Raw genomic sequence first — 15,396 nt, forward strand, 5'->3', positions numbered from 1 at the left:
CGCAAAGATGTTGCTGGGAGACGGGGACTACTATAAACATAAGGTTTCACTGGAAGGCTCTGAAATGAATATGGTGAACAGAGCAAACTTCAAAAAGCCTCTTTGAACAAGTAGTTTTCAACTATTGTGATCAACTCATCAAATGTTATTGGTCGCATACACATATTTAGCAGATGTTATTACGGGTGTAGCGAAATGCTTGCAAAAAATCAAATGGTCATTCTTCCAAATTTCAACGATTTAATAGTGCCTGAATGCTCACTCAAAAGTCTGTGTTATCTCGAACCGTCTCTGTGACAAGGTGCCATTGCTGGGATCTCTCCCCAACGGATCTTTATCTAAGCGCTTAGCCTATACTTTTGTTGCGACTTTGTGGCTACAATTCAGAAGCACAAGTAGGCTAATCTATTATACCAAAAAAAGGGATATGGCCAGTGTTTCCCCACTATAAACAAACGTCTGCCACTGTCTGACACTGACAGCTGGGTGTTTCAGTATCTGAGAGAATGAAAACGAGGAGATTAGTAGATTGATTTCCCTGATGAGGCAATCTGGGAGTAAACCCATTGTAGAGAGGGGTTCTCCCAAGCAACATAGAATGAGAAAATGCTTTGGATTATCACTGTCATCAAGGAGCAGGATCCCTGTAATATGAGATGATTGTCTTCTCCAACCACTCACATCTGTTATCTAGCCTACATGGTCTCATAGCAACCAAGGTGGATAAACTCACCTTTTCTGTCTAATGTGGATCATGCAATAGATGTTCATCAAACCCTCTATCGACATACAGTAGGCCGACATTTTCCAAAACTGACCTCAACTTGAAATTCATATGAATACAGCTCTGAGATGACAAACTCACAAATTGCAATGCCACAGTAGTGATGGGGGGGAGAAATAAGTTACATATCGCAATATTATTTTTGGATGATATTATATTGATATTTGACTCCAAGTACCGATTTGTAGAATAATAATAAATATATAAAAATCATCTGTACCTGCACCAAAACGGCTGTATTTTTCATTCTATGACTTGTTCTCTTTTGAAATAGTGAAGCAAAATGTTTTCAGCATTTTTTTTTTTTTTATGTAGATGAAAGACAAAACAGTACAGATTTTTACAAAAAATGTAAAAACTGAGCAGGTGAGGTTGGAAACCCAAAAGGGCTACAAATAAGTACAAAAGAAAGTTGCATCAGTTAAACAGAGCATACTAATTATAAATGTACATGATATACTCAGTATACAGTTGAAGTCGGAAGTTTACATACACCTTAGCCAAATACATTTAAACTCAGTTTCACAACTCCTGACATTTAATCCTGGTAAACATTCCCTGTCTTAGGTCAGTTAGGATCACCACTTTATTTTAAGAATGTGAAATGTCAGAATAATAGTAGAGAGAATGATTTATTTCAGCTTTTATTTCTTTCATCACATTCCCAGTGGGTCAGAAGTTTACATACACTCAACTGGTATTTGGTAGCATTGCATTTCAATTGTTTAACTTGGGTCAAACGTTTCGGGTAGCCTTCCACAAGCTTCCCACAATAAGTTGGGTGAATTTTGGCCCATTCCAGCTGACAGAGCTGGTGTAACTGAGCCAGGTTTGTAGGCTTCCTTGCTCGCACACGCCTTTTCAGTTCTGCACACAAATTTTCTATGGGATTGAGGTCAGGGCTTTGTGATGGCCACTCCAATACCTTGACTTTGTTGTCCTTAAGCCATATTGCCACAACTTCCGAAGTATGCTTGGGGTCATTGTCCATTTGGAAGACCCATTTGTGACCAAGCTTTAACTTCCTGACTGATGTCTTGAGATGTTGCTTCAATATAGGCGCATAATTTTCCCTCATCATGATGCCATCTTTTGTGGAGTGCACCAGTCCCTCATGCAGCAAAGCACCCCCACAACCGTGCTTCACGGTTGGGATGGTGTTCTTCAGCTTGCAAGCCTCCCCCTTTTCCTCCAAACATAACGATGGTCATTGTGGCCAAACAGTTCTATTTTTGTTTCATCAGACCAGAAGCCATTTCTCCAAAAAGTACGATCTTTGTCCCCATGTGCAGTTGCAAACCGTAGTCTGGCTTTTTTTAATGGTGGTTTTGGAGCAGTGGCTTCTTCCTTGCTGAGTGGCCTTTCAAGTTATGTCGATATAGGACTCGTTTTACTGTGGATATACAGTGAGGGAAAAAAGTATTTGATCCCCTGCTGATTTTGTACGTTTGCCCACTGACAAAGAAATGATCAGTCTATAATTTTAATGGTAGGTTTATTTGAACAGTGAGAGACAGAATAACAACAAAAATATCCAGAAAAACGCATGTCAAAAATGTTATAAATTGATTTGCATTTTAATGAGGGAAATAAGTATTTGACCCCCTCTCAATCAGAAAGATTTCTGGCTCCCAGGTGTCTTTCATACAGGTAACGAGCTGAGATTAGGAGCACACTCTTAAAGGGAGTGCTCCTAATCTCAGTTTCTTACCTGTATAAAAGACACCTATCCACAGAAGCAATCAATCAATCAGATTCCAAACTCTCCACCATGGCCAAGACCAAAGAGCTCTCCAAGGATGTCAGGGACAAGATTGTAGATCTACACAAGGCTGGAATGGGCTACAAGACCATTGCCAAGCAGTTTGGTGAGTAGGTGACAACAGTTGGTGCGATTATTCGCAATTGGAAGAAACACAAAAGAACTGTCAAACTCCCTTGGCCTGGGGCTCCATGTAAGATCTCACCTCGTGGAGTTGCAATGATCATGAGAATGGTGAGGAATCAGCCCAGAACTACACAGGAGGATCTTGTCAATGATCTCAAGGCAGCTGGGACCATAGTCACCAAGAAAACAATTGGTAACACACTACACCGTGAAGAACTGAAATCCTGCAGCGCCCGCAAGGTCCCCCTGCTCAAGAAAGCACATATACATGCCCGTCTGAAGTTTGCCAATGAACATCTGAATGATTCAGAGGACAACTGGGTGAACGTGTTGTGGTCAGATGAGACCAAAATGGAGTTCTTTGGCATCAACTCAACTTGCCGTGTTTGGAGGAGGAGGAATGCTGCCTATGACCCCAAGAAACCATCCCCACCGTCAAACATGGAGGTGGAAACATTATGCTTTGGGGGTGTTTTTCTGCTAAGGGGACAGGACAACTTCACAGCATCAAAGGGACGATGGACGGGGCCATGTACCGTCAAATCTTGGGTGAAAACCTCCTTCCCTCAGCCAGGGTATTGAAAATGGGTCGTGGATGGGTATTCCAGCATGACAATGACCCAAAACACACGGCCAAGGCAACAAAGGAGTGGCTCAAGAAAAAGCACATTAAGGTCCTGGAGTGGCCTAGCCAGTCTCCAGACCTTAATCCCATAGAAACTCTGTGGAGGGAGCTGAAGGTTCGAGTTGCCAAACGTCAGTCTCGAAACCTTAATGACTTGAAGAAGATCTGCAAAGAGGAGTGGGACAAAATCCCTCCTGAGATGTGTGCAAACCTGGTGGCCAACTACAAGAAACATCTGACCTCTGTGATTGCCAACAAGGGTTTTGCCACCAAGTACTAAGTCATGTTTTGCAGAGGGGTCAAATACTTATTTCCCTCATTAAAATGCAAATCAATTTATAACATTTTTGACATGCGTTTTTCTGGATTTTTTTGTTGATATTCTGTCTCTCACTGTTCAAATAAACCTACCATTAAAATTACAGACTGATCATTTCATTGTCAGTGGGCAAACGAACAAAATCAGCAGGGGATCAAATACTTTTTTCCCTCACTGTAGATACTTTTGTACCTGTTTCCTCCAGCATCTTCACAAGGTCCTTTGCAGTTGTTCTGGGATTGATTTGCACTTTTCGCACCAAAGTACGTTCAGCTCTAGGAGACAGAACGCCTAACCTTCCTGAGCGGTATGACGGCTGCGTGGTCCCATGCTGTTTATACATGTGTACTATTGTTTGTACAGATGAGCGTGGTACCTTCAGATGTTTGGAAATTGCTTCCAAGGATGAACCAGACTTGTGGAGGTCTACCATTTTTTTCTGAGGTCTTAGCTGATTTCTTTTGATTTTCCCATGATGTCAAGCAAAGAGGCACCGAGCCCTTGAAATTAGAGGTCGACCGATTATGATTTTTCAACGCCGATACCGATTATTGGAGGGACAAAAAAAGTAATAATGACAATGACAATTACAACAATACTGAATGAACACTTATTTTAACTTAATATAGTACATCAATAAAATCAATTTAGCCTCAAATAAATAATGAAACATGTTCAATTTGGTTTAAATAATGCAAAAACAAAGTGTTGGAGAAGAAAGTAAAAGTGCAGTATGTGCCATGTAAGAAAGCTAACGTTTAAGTTCCTTGCTCAGAACATGAAAACATATGAAAGCTGGTGGTTCCTTTTAACACGAGTCTTCAATATTCCCAGGTAAGAAGTTTTAGGTTGTAGTTATTATAGGAGTTATAGGACTATTTCTCTCTATACGATTTGTATTTCATATACCTTTGACTATTGGATGTTCTTATAGGCACTTTAGTATTGCCAGTGTAACAGTATAGCTTCCGTCCCTCTCCTCGCTCCTACCTGGGCTCGAACCAGGAACACATCGACAACAGCCACCCTCGAAGCAGCGTTACCCATGCAGAGCAAGGGGAACAACTACTCCAAGTCTCAGAGCGAGTGACGTTTGAAACGCTATTAGCGCGCACGCCGCTAACTAGCTAGCCATTTCACATCGGTTACACCAGCCTAATCTCAGGAGTTGATAGGCTTGAAGTCATAAACAGCGCAATGCTTCAAGCATTGCGAAGAGCTGCTGGCAAACGCACGAAAGTGCTGTTTGAATGAATGCTTACGAGCCTGCTGGTGCCTACCATCGCTCAGTCAAACTGCTCTATCAAATCATAGACTTAATTATAACATAATAACACACAGAAATACAAGCCTTTGGTCATTAAAATGGTAGAATCCGGAAACTATCATTTCGAAAACAAAATGTTTATTCTTTCAGTGAAATACGGAACCGTTCCGTATTTTATCTCAGGGATGGCATCCCTAAGTCTAAATATTGCTGTTACATTGTACAACCTTCAATGTTATGTCATAATTATGTACAATTCTGGCAAATTAATTACGGCCTTTGTTAGGAATAAATGGACTTCACACAGTTCGCAATGAGCCAGGCGGACCAAACTGCTGCATATACCCCAACTCTGGTTGCACGGACCGCAAGAGAAGTGACAATTTCCCTAGTTATAAGAAATTCATGTTAGCAGGCAATATTAACTAAATATGCAGGTTTAAAAATATATACTTGTGTATTGATTTTAAAGAAAGGCATTGATGTTTATGGCTAGGTACATTGGTGCAACGACAGTGCTTTTTTCGCAAATGTGCTTGTTAAATCATTACCCGTTTGTCGAAGTAGGCTATGATTCAATGAGAAATTAACAGGCACCGCACCGCATGTTCCTAAGGCTTCCACTAGATGTCAACCGTCTTTAGAACGTGGTTTCAGGCTTCTCAGGTGAAGGGGGGCCGGATGGGAGCTGTTTGAGTAAGGGGTCTGCCTACAGCCTCGTTCTCAGTCACGCGCTTTCACTTGAGAGTTAGCTCTCATTCCATTGCTTCTCTACAGACAATGGAATTCTCCGGTTGGAACATTATCGAACTTTTATGATAAAAACATCCTAAAGATTGATTCTATACTTAGTTTGACAAGTTTCTTCGACCTGTAATATAACTTTTTGAACGTTTCGTCCGAATGGACCAGATCGCGCTTTTGGATTTGTTTACCAAACGCCCTAACAAAAGAAGCTAATGTACATAAATGGACATAAATTATGGACATTATCAAACAAAACAAGCATTTATTGTGGATCTGCGATTCCTGGGAGTGCCTTCTGATGAAGATCATCAAAGGTAAGTGAATATTTATATATGAATAATATGAATAATGTTGACTCCCCAACATGGCGGATATTTCTCTGGCTGGTTTGGGCTCTGAGCGCCGTTCTCAGATCATGCTTTTTCCGTAAAGTTTTTTTGAAATCTGACACAGCGGTTGCATTAAGGAGAAGTGTATCTAAAGTTCCATGCGTAACACTTGAATTTTCATCAACATTTATAATGAGTATTTCTGTGAATTCATGTGGCTCTCTGCAAAATCATAGCATGTTTTTGAACTACTCAACATAACACACCAATGTAAAATTAGATTTTTGGATATAAATATCCACTTTATCGAACAAAACATACATGTATTGTGTAACATGAAGTACTATGAGTGTTATCTGATGAAGATCATCAAAGGTTAGTGATTAATTGTATCTCTATTTGTGCTTTTTGTGACTCCTCTCTTTGGCGGGAAAAATGGCTGGGTTTTTCTGTGACTTGGTGGTGACCGAACATAATCGTTTGTGGAGCTTTCGCTGTAAAGCATTTTTGTAATCAGACACTGTGGCTGGATTAATGAGAATGATATCTTTAAAATGGTGCCTAATACTTGTATGTTTGAGAAATTTGACTTATGAGATTTCTGTTGATTTGTATTTGGCGCCCTGCTATTTCATTGGCTGTTGGCGAGGGGTTCCGCTAGCGGAACGGGGTCCTAGACAGGTTAAAGGTACAGTCAACTTAGTATATGTAAACTTCTGACCCACTGGAATTGTGATACAGTGAATTATAAGTGAAATAATCTGTCTGTATACAATTGTTGGAAAAATTACTTGTGTCATGCACAAAGTAGCTGTCCTAACCGACTTGCCAAAACTATAGTTTGTTCACAAGAAATTTGTGGAGTGGTTGGAAAACTAGTTTTAATGACTCCAACCTAAGTGTATGTAAACTTCCGACTTCAACTGTACAAGAAAAAACATGTTTAATTATGTGTGTGTGTGTGTGTGTGTGAGAGAGAGAGAGTTAAGCTACATGAAGGAGATTACTGCGTAGTTTGATTTATCAGTCTGACCCCTTGTCTACGCTTTAAGTTATTGATGGATAATGATGTTTTGGCAATGTGAATATAAGAATTCCAGAGTATGGAACCTTTGTATCTGATAGAGATTTGACTATGTGAGGTGCAGCAGTGGGGAGGGTGAAGTTTATCGCGGTGTGTTGTATGCATGGATTTGGGAATTAACCTGGAAGAATCTATTGAAGGGATTAGGTAGGCTGTCTGGGAGGTATGTGTATTTGTAGATGAAGGTGCATTGTTTCTTGTATATTAATGTTGTAGATAGACAATATAGTGAGTTACTTAAAACAGATGGGCAGATGGAGCCAAGCCGTTAGAGGCGGCTAGTCTTGCCAATTTCTTCTGTGTGATGAGTCATTTGTGTAGGTAGAAAGCATATGTACTGGCCCAGACAATATTGCAGTAAATGAGATATGGGTAAATTAAGCTATAGTATAGTTGTCGTGGAAATTTCCTGTATTACTCAATAAAGAGAGAGAGAGAGCCAACCACACACAAGTCAGAGTTAAATTATATATTCCATTTTTAATATATATACAAGCTTCACCAAAGCCCTTTTTTGACTCTCAGTTCAATTCAGTGTCTATCAATGAATTCTCTGAGAGTCCTTACAAAACAATTCTTAGTTTCATTTATAGCCAAGATACACCCCTCTCAACTTACAAAGAATCCTTTACCCGAAAGAAGAGTATCCTATCGCTAGACAGCATCAGCTATAAATCATCGTTCAGTTTGATCTCCCAAGACCAGGTTTCAATCTCATGCTTGATACTTCACTGTCTACCAAAACATTACCTCATCCAATGGCATATATCAATTGTCATTTCTAGATACTCCCAAACCTGGACAAACTCAAAATCAGACAGTGAGCCCCTTAGGTCAAATACTAGGTCAAGATAAGGGCAACCTCAGAGGGGACATACAATGGTTCCAAACACGGCCAAACTGGCGTACAGACATTGTATGAGATAACTAACTGGTTCCCCAATTAATAACTCCATCCCATGGTTTAGGAATAGTTACAAACAACGTTTCCATTAGAAACCAACGTTCCACTCTGTCCTCCTCCCCTTCTAATATTCTACTTAGCACCACATGGTTTAACAGATACATTGACATATGAAGACAAGCCTGACCTCTCCCCTCTCTGGCCCCAAGTTACCAATCCCTAGCTCAGAAGATTCTAATGACAAGTATCTCACAAGCATATGATGAAAATAACATCTTATCTATCTATGTTACTTAGCTAAATCTGATTCTGCCACGACATAGTGTTAGGAAGCAAGCCTGAACCAAACCACTAATCTTTCTGATGATACCAACGGACTTCACGACTTTGCTGCAGACAAAGTGAATATGATCTTTACAGGACAACTTTTCATCAACAAGAACACCTAGGAATCTAGAGGATGAAACCTGGTCCATTTCATTCCCACCAATTGAAATTCTGGCTCGTTTTTTAAACAATATTTCATATTCTTACCAGTAAATACAATGAAGTTTGATTTTTTTAAGCATTTATCTGGAACCATTCATAAAATGTGCCATGCTGGATAAGATAAGTGAATTGAAATTCTTGCGTGATAAAATGAAGTTGGTATCATCAGTAACAATAACGGGAAGTACGGTAGCAGACACAGCAGCAAGGACATGGATATAGATTAGGAATAACAAAGGTCCAAGGATCGAACCCTGTGGAACACCACATGATATCTTGGCCCTGGTAGATGCACAAGCAATTGCATATACAAATTGTTCTCTATCATAAACATAATTATATAGCCATTTATATGTATAATCGTGAAAACTGTAATAATGCAATTTAGCGAGTCATATTTCATAATCAACTGTGTTGAACGCTTTGGTTAAATCTAGAAAGATACTAAGAGCGTATTAATTGTTGTTCAGGGCTGTAAAAATTTTGAGCAGAAGTTGTAAAAGAGCCATATCTGTGGAGTAGTTTTTACAAAAACTCAAGCTGAAGCAGAGAAGGGAAATGTCCCTTAACCCAATGAGTCCCACCGTAACGCTGGCATGTTTTGGACTTCTAATCGGATTTGTCTATTTCTTCTGCATTCGTAGATACCAACTATTAGTATGTGTGATTAATGGGGGCTGCGCTAGAGTGGTGTTTGTGAGACAAGGGCTGATCTGGAAGGGGCCCGGGATCGGGTCATTTTACAAAAACTTCTGTAGAGTCCGAATGGTTTGAGCTACAAACTTTTCAAGTTATCTATAAAAATCTGACACTCGTGAACATGCACATGTAAGATGTTTTGCTATATGATGCTGACAAGCTACACTAGAAATCCCAGAACAAAATGTCTATAATACTGTAATAAGCTCACAGTTGCTGTCACAAACTCCAAACAGTTATCCTGGGTTATTTACAAATACCATCAGTATGATTTTCCAATACCATCTTTTAATTTTTATACATTTGAATATTAGTACTTTTTAAATAAATACCTGCTGTCAACTTGTGCACTAGGTAATAGATTAAGCAGATCGCGTTCCTAATTTTGCCTGTTAGATAATTTTTTCATTATGAAGCTACCGGTACTAGTTTCCCGAAAAGCTGTTTGAGCCAGTCACGTGTGTTTGTTTACAAAAAAGAACAAAGTGGAAAATGGGAGCTTCTTGAGATGAGTCACTCCTGTATTGCAAATTAAGTGAGGTGATCAAGTTACACTTGTATGGAATTCACTACTGTTTGCCAGCTATATATCTTATAACTATTAAGTTAACTATCTAAGATGTGCCAAATAAATTCTCTCTAGCTGGGTTTTGGTTGCTAATGTTAGCTAAGTGGCTAACGTTAGCTTGCAGGATCAAGCTTCTTGGTAACAGCAGCAGAGACAATCCCCCCCTGGATTAAGATCCCTGCTGTCTAATATTTGTTTTGTGCGTGTTGCAAACTGCGTTTTGAGATGCTTGCATAACTTTATGAGCTGGATTGTCTGTCTTAGTAGTAAATGTTTGCATGCGCTCGTTAGCATTTACCAAGCATGCACTATGAGGATTACTTAGTACTTCTTATTATTCTGGTGAGTGGCATTTTTTGGGGCATTTTTTTCTCGTTTGAAAAATAAATTGTGCCCCTTGTGCACTACCGGTAATAACGTATATATCCCGAGATCTAGATACCGGCCAACCCTACACTGTACAGTACAGCACTAGAGTAGAATATTATGTACTGTATTATACATATATACTTTACTGTACTCTACTGTGGTGTCCAAACTTGTGAAACATAGAGGTCTATGATTGTTTCAGATTTGGTCTGGTTCGGACCAACTAAATGTGGTATTGTTTTGGGGCGGAGATTACAATAATAGCCAGTGCGTAGTATACTCAAATATGCAAAAGAAGGACATTGCATATTTTGTACCTTTGTGTACCTATTAGGATACAACACCATGAAGAGAATGATATTCATATCCAGAATTATAATTTTCTGTATGGTACAGATCAGGGAGCAATGATGTAATTCCATTACCGGATATAAATCCACTTCACCTACTGTAGTTCAATATCCCAAAAATATATATTTTTAACTCAAGGTGTTATGTTATAGCTGACATGTGAGAATGCTGTTCATTAACTACAGTTCAGCATTCAACACCATAGTCCCCTCCAAGCTCGTCACCAAGTTTAGGACCCTGGGACTGAACACCTCACTCTGCAACTGGATCCTGGACTTCCTGACGGGCCAAACCCAGGTGGTGAAGGTCGGCAACATCACCTCCGCCATTATGATCCTTAACACAGGGGCCCCACAGGGGTGTGTGCTTACTCCCCTCCTGTACTCCCTGTTCACCCACAACTGTGTGGCCCGCACAACTCTAACACCATCATCAAGTTTGCTCACGACACAACGGTGGTAGGCCTGATCACAGATGACGATGAGACAACCTACAGGGAGGTCAGTGACTTAACAGTGTGGTGCCGGAACAACAACCTCTCCCTCAATGTCAGTAAGGCCAAAAGCTGATCGTGGACTAAAGGAAATGGGGGAGGGGGACTTCATCACTGGGGCTGAGCTCCCTGCCATCCAGGACCTCGATATCAGGCGGTGTGAAAATAAAGGCCCGAAAAATCATTAAAGACTCCAGCCACCCAAGCCATAGACTGTTCTCTGGTTCCGCACGGTAAGCGGTACCGGTGCATCATGTCTGACACCAAAAGGCTCTTGAACTGCTTCTATCCCCAAGCCATAAGTCTGCTAAATAACTAACTAAATAGCTAACACAAAGGCTACACTGACTGAGTTGACCCTTGTATTTTATTTTTGCACTGGCTCTATGCACACTCTTAGGGCCCTACACACTCATGCACACTGACACTCCAACACACACATCATCATTTGCTCACACACACATCATTTGCACATCTGTTTTTTTGCATTGGATGCGTCCCACTCCACCCCATCAGCCAATGTCACACTTTTGCATCTGCGGTGAAAGGTGACAGAGCAAGAGTGGTGTTTGTCAGACCATGAGACATCCCGAAAATTGGTCTTCTCACAAAATCGTCTGTAGCGTAAAGGGTTAATGTAGCTGTAAGCTAGGTGTTGATAGCAAATGGCTGACTCATGCAGTTCTAACGTAACGTCAGCAGGCTGGTAGGGCTAATGTTAGCAGGCCAATAGGGCTTATGTTAACAGGCTAGTAGGGCTAACGTTAGCAGGCTAGTTGGCTAGCAACCTTGCAAGTTGATTTGTAACAATAGATTTATAAAGTATTAACTTGTAAATTGGCTGAAAATGTTATTGAAACCAGTAGTCATGAGTGCAAACGATTTGGTTTAATTTGAGGTTATACATTTTAAGTTATTTCTGTTAGAGTTAACCTTTAAGGAATAGGCTGGCTTGCCGGGGCCTCCATCTTACATCACACCCCGGAAAAACATTTTCTGACATGACTTCGGCATTCTTATCGGTTTTATGTAACAACTTGAAAAATTAGGTGCAACTTTGCATTGGGACTTTGGATGAGAATACCAATGCAAATCCATACGTTACATGTGGTTAAGTGTATGCTACCTTCCATTTAAAGTGACAAATCGGAGTCAAAACATAATTCCTCTACGTGGAATTGCCCAAATCAACCATCAAACAAATAGTTATGGATACAACTCCATATAGTCCCAACACAAGCCTACTAATCAATATCTAGTATACTGTGTGTTATTGTTTCAGTGAACTTTCAGGTTCCTGCAAACTAATATTTGACAGATTTTCACTTTGGGTGGTCACAAACCTCATTCTATTTGCACCTTATTCCATGTAATTATGGTGCCACTATGGAAATAAGATTATTTTACCTATAGCCTAGAGAGAGCATGTCTTGATATTTATTTTTCTCAAATGACACTTTGCTACATAAAAAAAGCTAGATGATAGACAAGTGTCATCAGCAGACTTTTGCTTGATGTAACCTTGGCGTCAACTATGACCAACCTGATCAGAGGATTGGCTGGATGTTGGCTGGATGTTCACTGTGGAAGGGAGGCTTGACCTCTCCCAGGGAAGCTTGTTCTTCCCTTTGCCTGCACTGACAATTCTCCTCTGCAGTGGAAGATCATCAATGAGGGAGCCCAATCTTCCATAACCATGATACAGCCTGTCAGAGTCTGGTTCTGTCCTGATGTTCCTGGCACTGCTGATCCGCCCACCATTGAGCACCCACTCCAGGTCAGCTCCTGACCCAAACTGTGGTGACCGTCGTTGTCCTGATTTAGGGATTAGAAGGGCGTATTCTACCATCCCATCTGAGGACAGTCTGGGAAGTATGTGCCTGGCTCTTCTTGCTTGAACAGCTGCCATAAGACCCTCCACATCCCCATTGAGCTCCACTCTGTCTACAGCCTTCATTAGGGGCTGTTTTTTCCCTGTGTCAAGGCAATGGTCAAAAACAGCAAATAGTTCTAGGGCTGCATGGCGGACCTTCTTCTTGCTGTCCGCCAAGTATGGTGCAACTTCAAAGCAGAGGCTGGGGATGTTGAAGTCCTTCTTGGGGTGGGTGAGCATAGCTGCTGTGATGATGTTGATGACATCCTCTCTGACCCTGGAGTTCTTGTGTCTCAGGTGTCCAATGGCAAGGTCTAACACTTTCTGTGGCCCTACAATTCTAGTCAACTGCCTGAACACATTCATGTACTCATTCCTGGTGACAGCACGGTTGTCTCCAAGGGTTTTCAGAGCCACACATACTATCTGTTTGAAATATTTGTCTATATTGTAATCCAATTTCTGGATGAGTAGGTTTATCACCTGTAAAGTGCCATACAAGACTTTGAAGTTGGTGTCATCTAGAAGTCTGTGGAGAAAATATATAAACTCCACAATACTGTCCGAAGGGACTGGCTTCAAGTCCAATCCAAAGAGGATTTTTTTCAGCTCTTCCACACCATTTGTTCGATTTTGGTAGTTTTTTAGGTCTAGGAGCTGTTCATGTAACTCCTGGGGTATCAATCCAAAAATCATAATTGATGGTCCTTTTGATGTGGTCAAAGGGAAGAATCTAATGAAGCAATCACATTTCTGTGAGGACAATATTGCCATTTTCTTTGACTCATCATCTTGTCTTGGTGGTTCGATTTGACATTTGCAGTTTCTTATAAATAACGGTTCATTGTGCTAGTCTACGAGACAATGGGACGTGATAGGTGAAAGCAACGTTGAGTGAAAATAAAAACACTTGTAGCTTGCTGTGCGTTCCCCTACATAGCCATGACGAAAAAAGGCACCGTGGAATGTTGTATTTGAAAGCCCATGTTGTATTTCAGCTAACTTAGCTAACATAGCTAACTAGCTGCATAACTAGGAAGCAATCATTCAATGTCCAGAAATAGCGTGTCAGGGCGACGTCGCTGCCAGTACCTCTTCAGATGTATGATTTCCATAAAATCCAATATCATCGCTAGCTTTTAGCTAACGTACGACTTTGAATTGCGGCTTAGTAGAAGAAACCTGGCGGCTAGCTGGCGAAGTTAGAAAACAGACTAAAATGCAGACTTCGCATTCCGATTAGTCGTTCAAATTTGACGTCCAGCATACAAAATAGTTGCACACATCTCCATCTCTTCGGTTAAATGTATGTAACAGTATGAGATTATATGTTGACTGTTTGTAAACTAGCTAGCTGCAATGTAGAGACATTCATCGCCGTAGCCCACACACATAGAACCATCAAAATGGCGAATACAACATGACACAAACGGATCGCTTCCATGGTGACGCGAGGTGTTGGATTTATGCTGCCTTAGTGACAACTCGGAATTTATGAACACAAGTCTTCAGATCCAATTAACCCTAGAATACAGTCTATTTGCCAATTAAATGCTTTGAACCCACTAGTAGGCCAAATTGACACTCCCCAGAAGAAGCAGTCCTCCATAGAATGAATGGAATTCTAAGGTATTTCAATTCAATGTTTCAAGGACTACATTACATGCATTTCAGTTGTAGCGGGGACATTAACATTAGAACTTTTTTTAAATGATTTGTCATACATTTTTATGTTTAGCTCACATAATATAATTTAAAAGTATGCATTAATATATGCATTTCTATATCTTCCAAAATATTTTTTTACAGTGGGGGAGTGCCAAGATGTAGGCGCAGTGGATTCAGATCTCCAGCATCTTCCACCTGCCAATACCACTTGCTGGGCCCTGCCTGGAGAGGAAGCCATGCTATCAGGAACAGTATTATTTCTGTACAGACACTCTGGTTATGCCCATGTTTGACAATTATTTCTAGGCAAGTCAGTTAAGAACAAATTCTTATTTACAATGACGGCCTATCCCAGACGAGGCTAGGCCAATTGTGCGCCGCCCTATGGGACTATAGTGATGGCTCTTGCACTGAGATGTAGTGCCTTAGACCGCTGTGCCACTCGGGAGACCAATAAAAGATTTGTGAAATGATCGACTTGGAAACTCATAGAAAGATAAAAAGTTTGAGCGTCCCACTTGGAAAGTAGCAGAATCAACCAATAGGAACTTAGGAAGCTCTATGCAAAAAAAATAAAAACATGCACGACTTTTAACTTGGGGTTCCGAGTTGTCTTAAACTCTGCATTAACCTGAGCATTGGGATATGGAGTTATATTTAGTTTGAGAACATAGAGAATGATAGATGACTCATTGTATCTATCCCATTTGTCCATACACGGAAGTGACGTTTAACGAAAATCACGTAAGCGGGTATGGAAGCAATTTTTCACCTTTGAAAGCAGTTAATCCATGCCTGATTTCAAGAAATAACGAAACACACACATATAGTTTGGACACAGCTACTCATTCAAGGGTTTTTCTTTATTTTCACTATTTTCTACATTGTAGAATAATAGAGAAGACATCAAAACGATGAAATAACATAGAATCATGTAGT

The 15,396-nt window shown here is 40.5% G+C and overlaps 1 protein-coding gene across 3 annotated transcripts in view; it reads right to left on the reverse strand.

The window, feature by feature from the left end:
- The window catches only part of LOC139530742 (TOG array regulator of axonemal microtubules protein 1-like), a 42,310-nt gene extending 28,051 nt beyond the window's left edge, over positions 1 to 14,259 (reverse strand). Inside the window, exon 1 of one of the 3 annotated variants that reach the window (XM_071327404.1) lies at positions 12,460 to 14,259. In XM_071327404.1, coding sequence (XP_071183505.1) covers positions 12,460 to 13,563 — 1,104 coding nt within the window. In that variant the 5' untranslated portion in view covers positions 13,564 to 14,259. The remainder of the gene's footprint in view (positions 1 to 12,459) is intronic. The other 2 variants (XM_071327405.1, XM_071327407.1) reach the window with 2 other exon arrangements.
- Positions 14,260 to 15,396: the final 1,137 nt, after the last annotated feature.

Source organism: Salvelinus alpinus, chromosome 9, assembly GCF_045679555.1.
Source record: "Salvelinus alpinus chromosome 9, SLU_Salpinus.1, whole genome shotgun sequence".
NCBI lineage: Eukaryota > Metazoa > Chordata > Actinopteri > Salmoniformes > Salmonidae > Salvelinus > Salvelinus alpinus.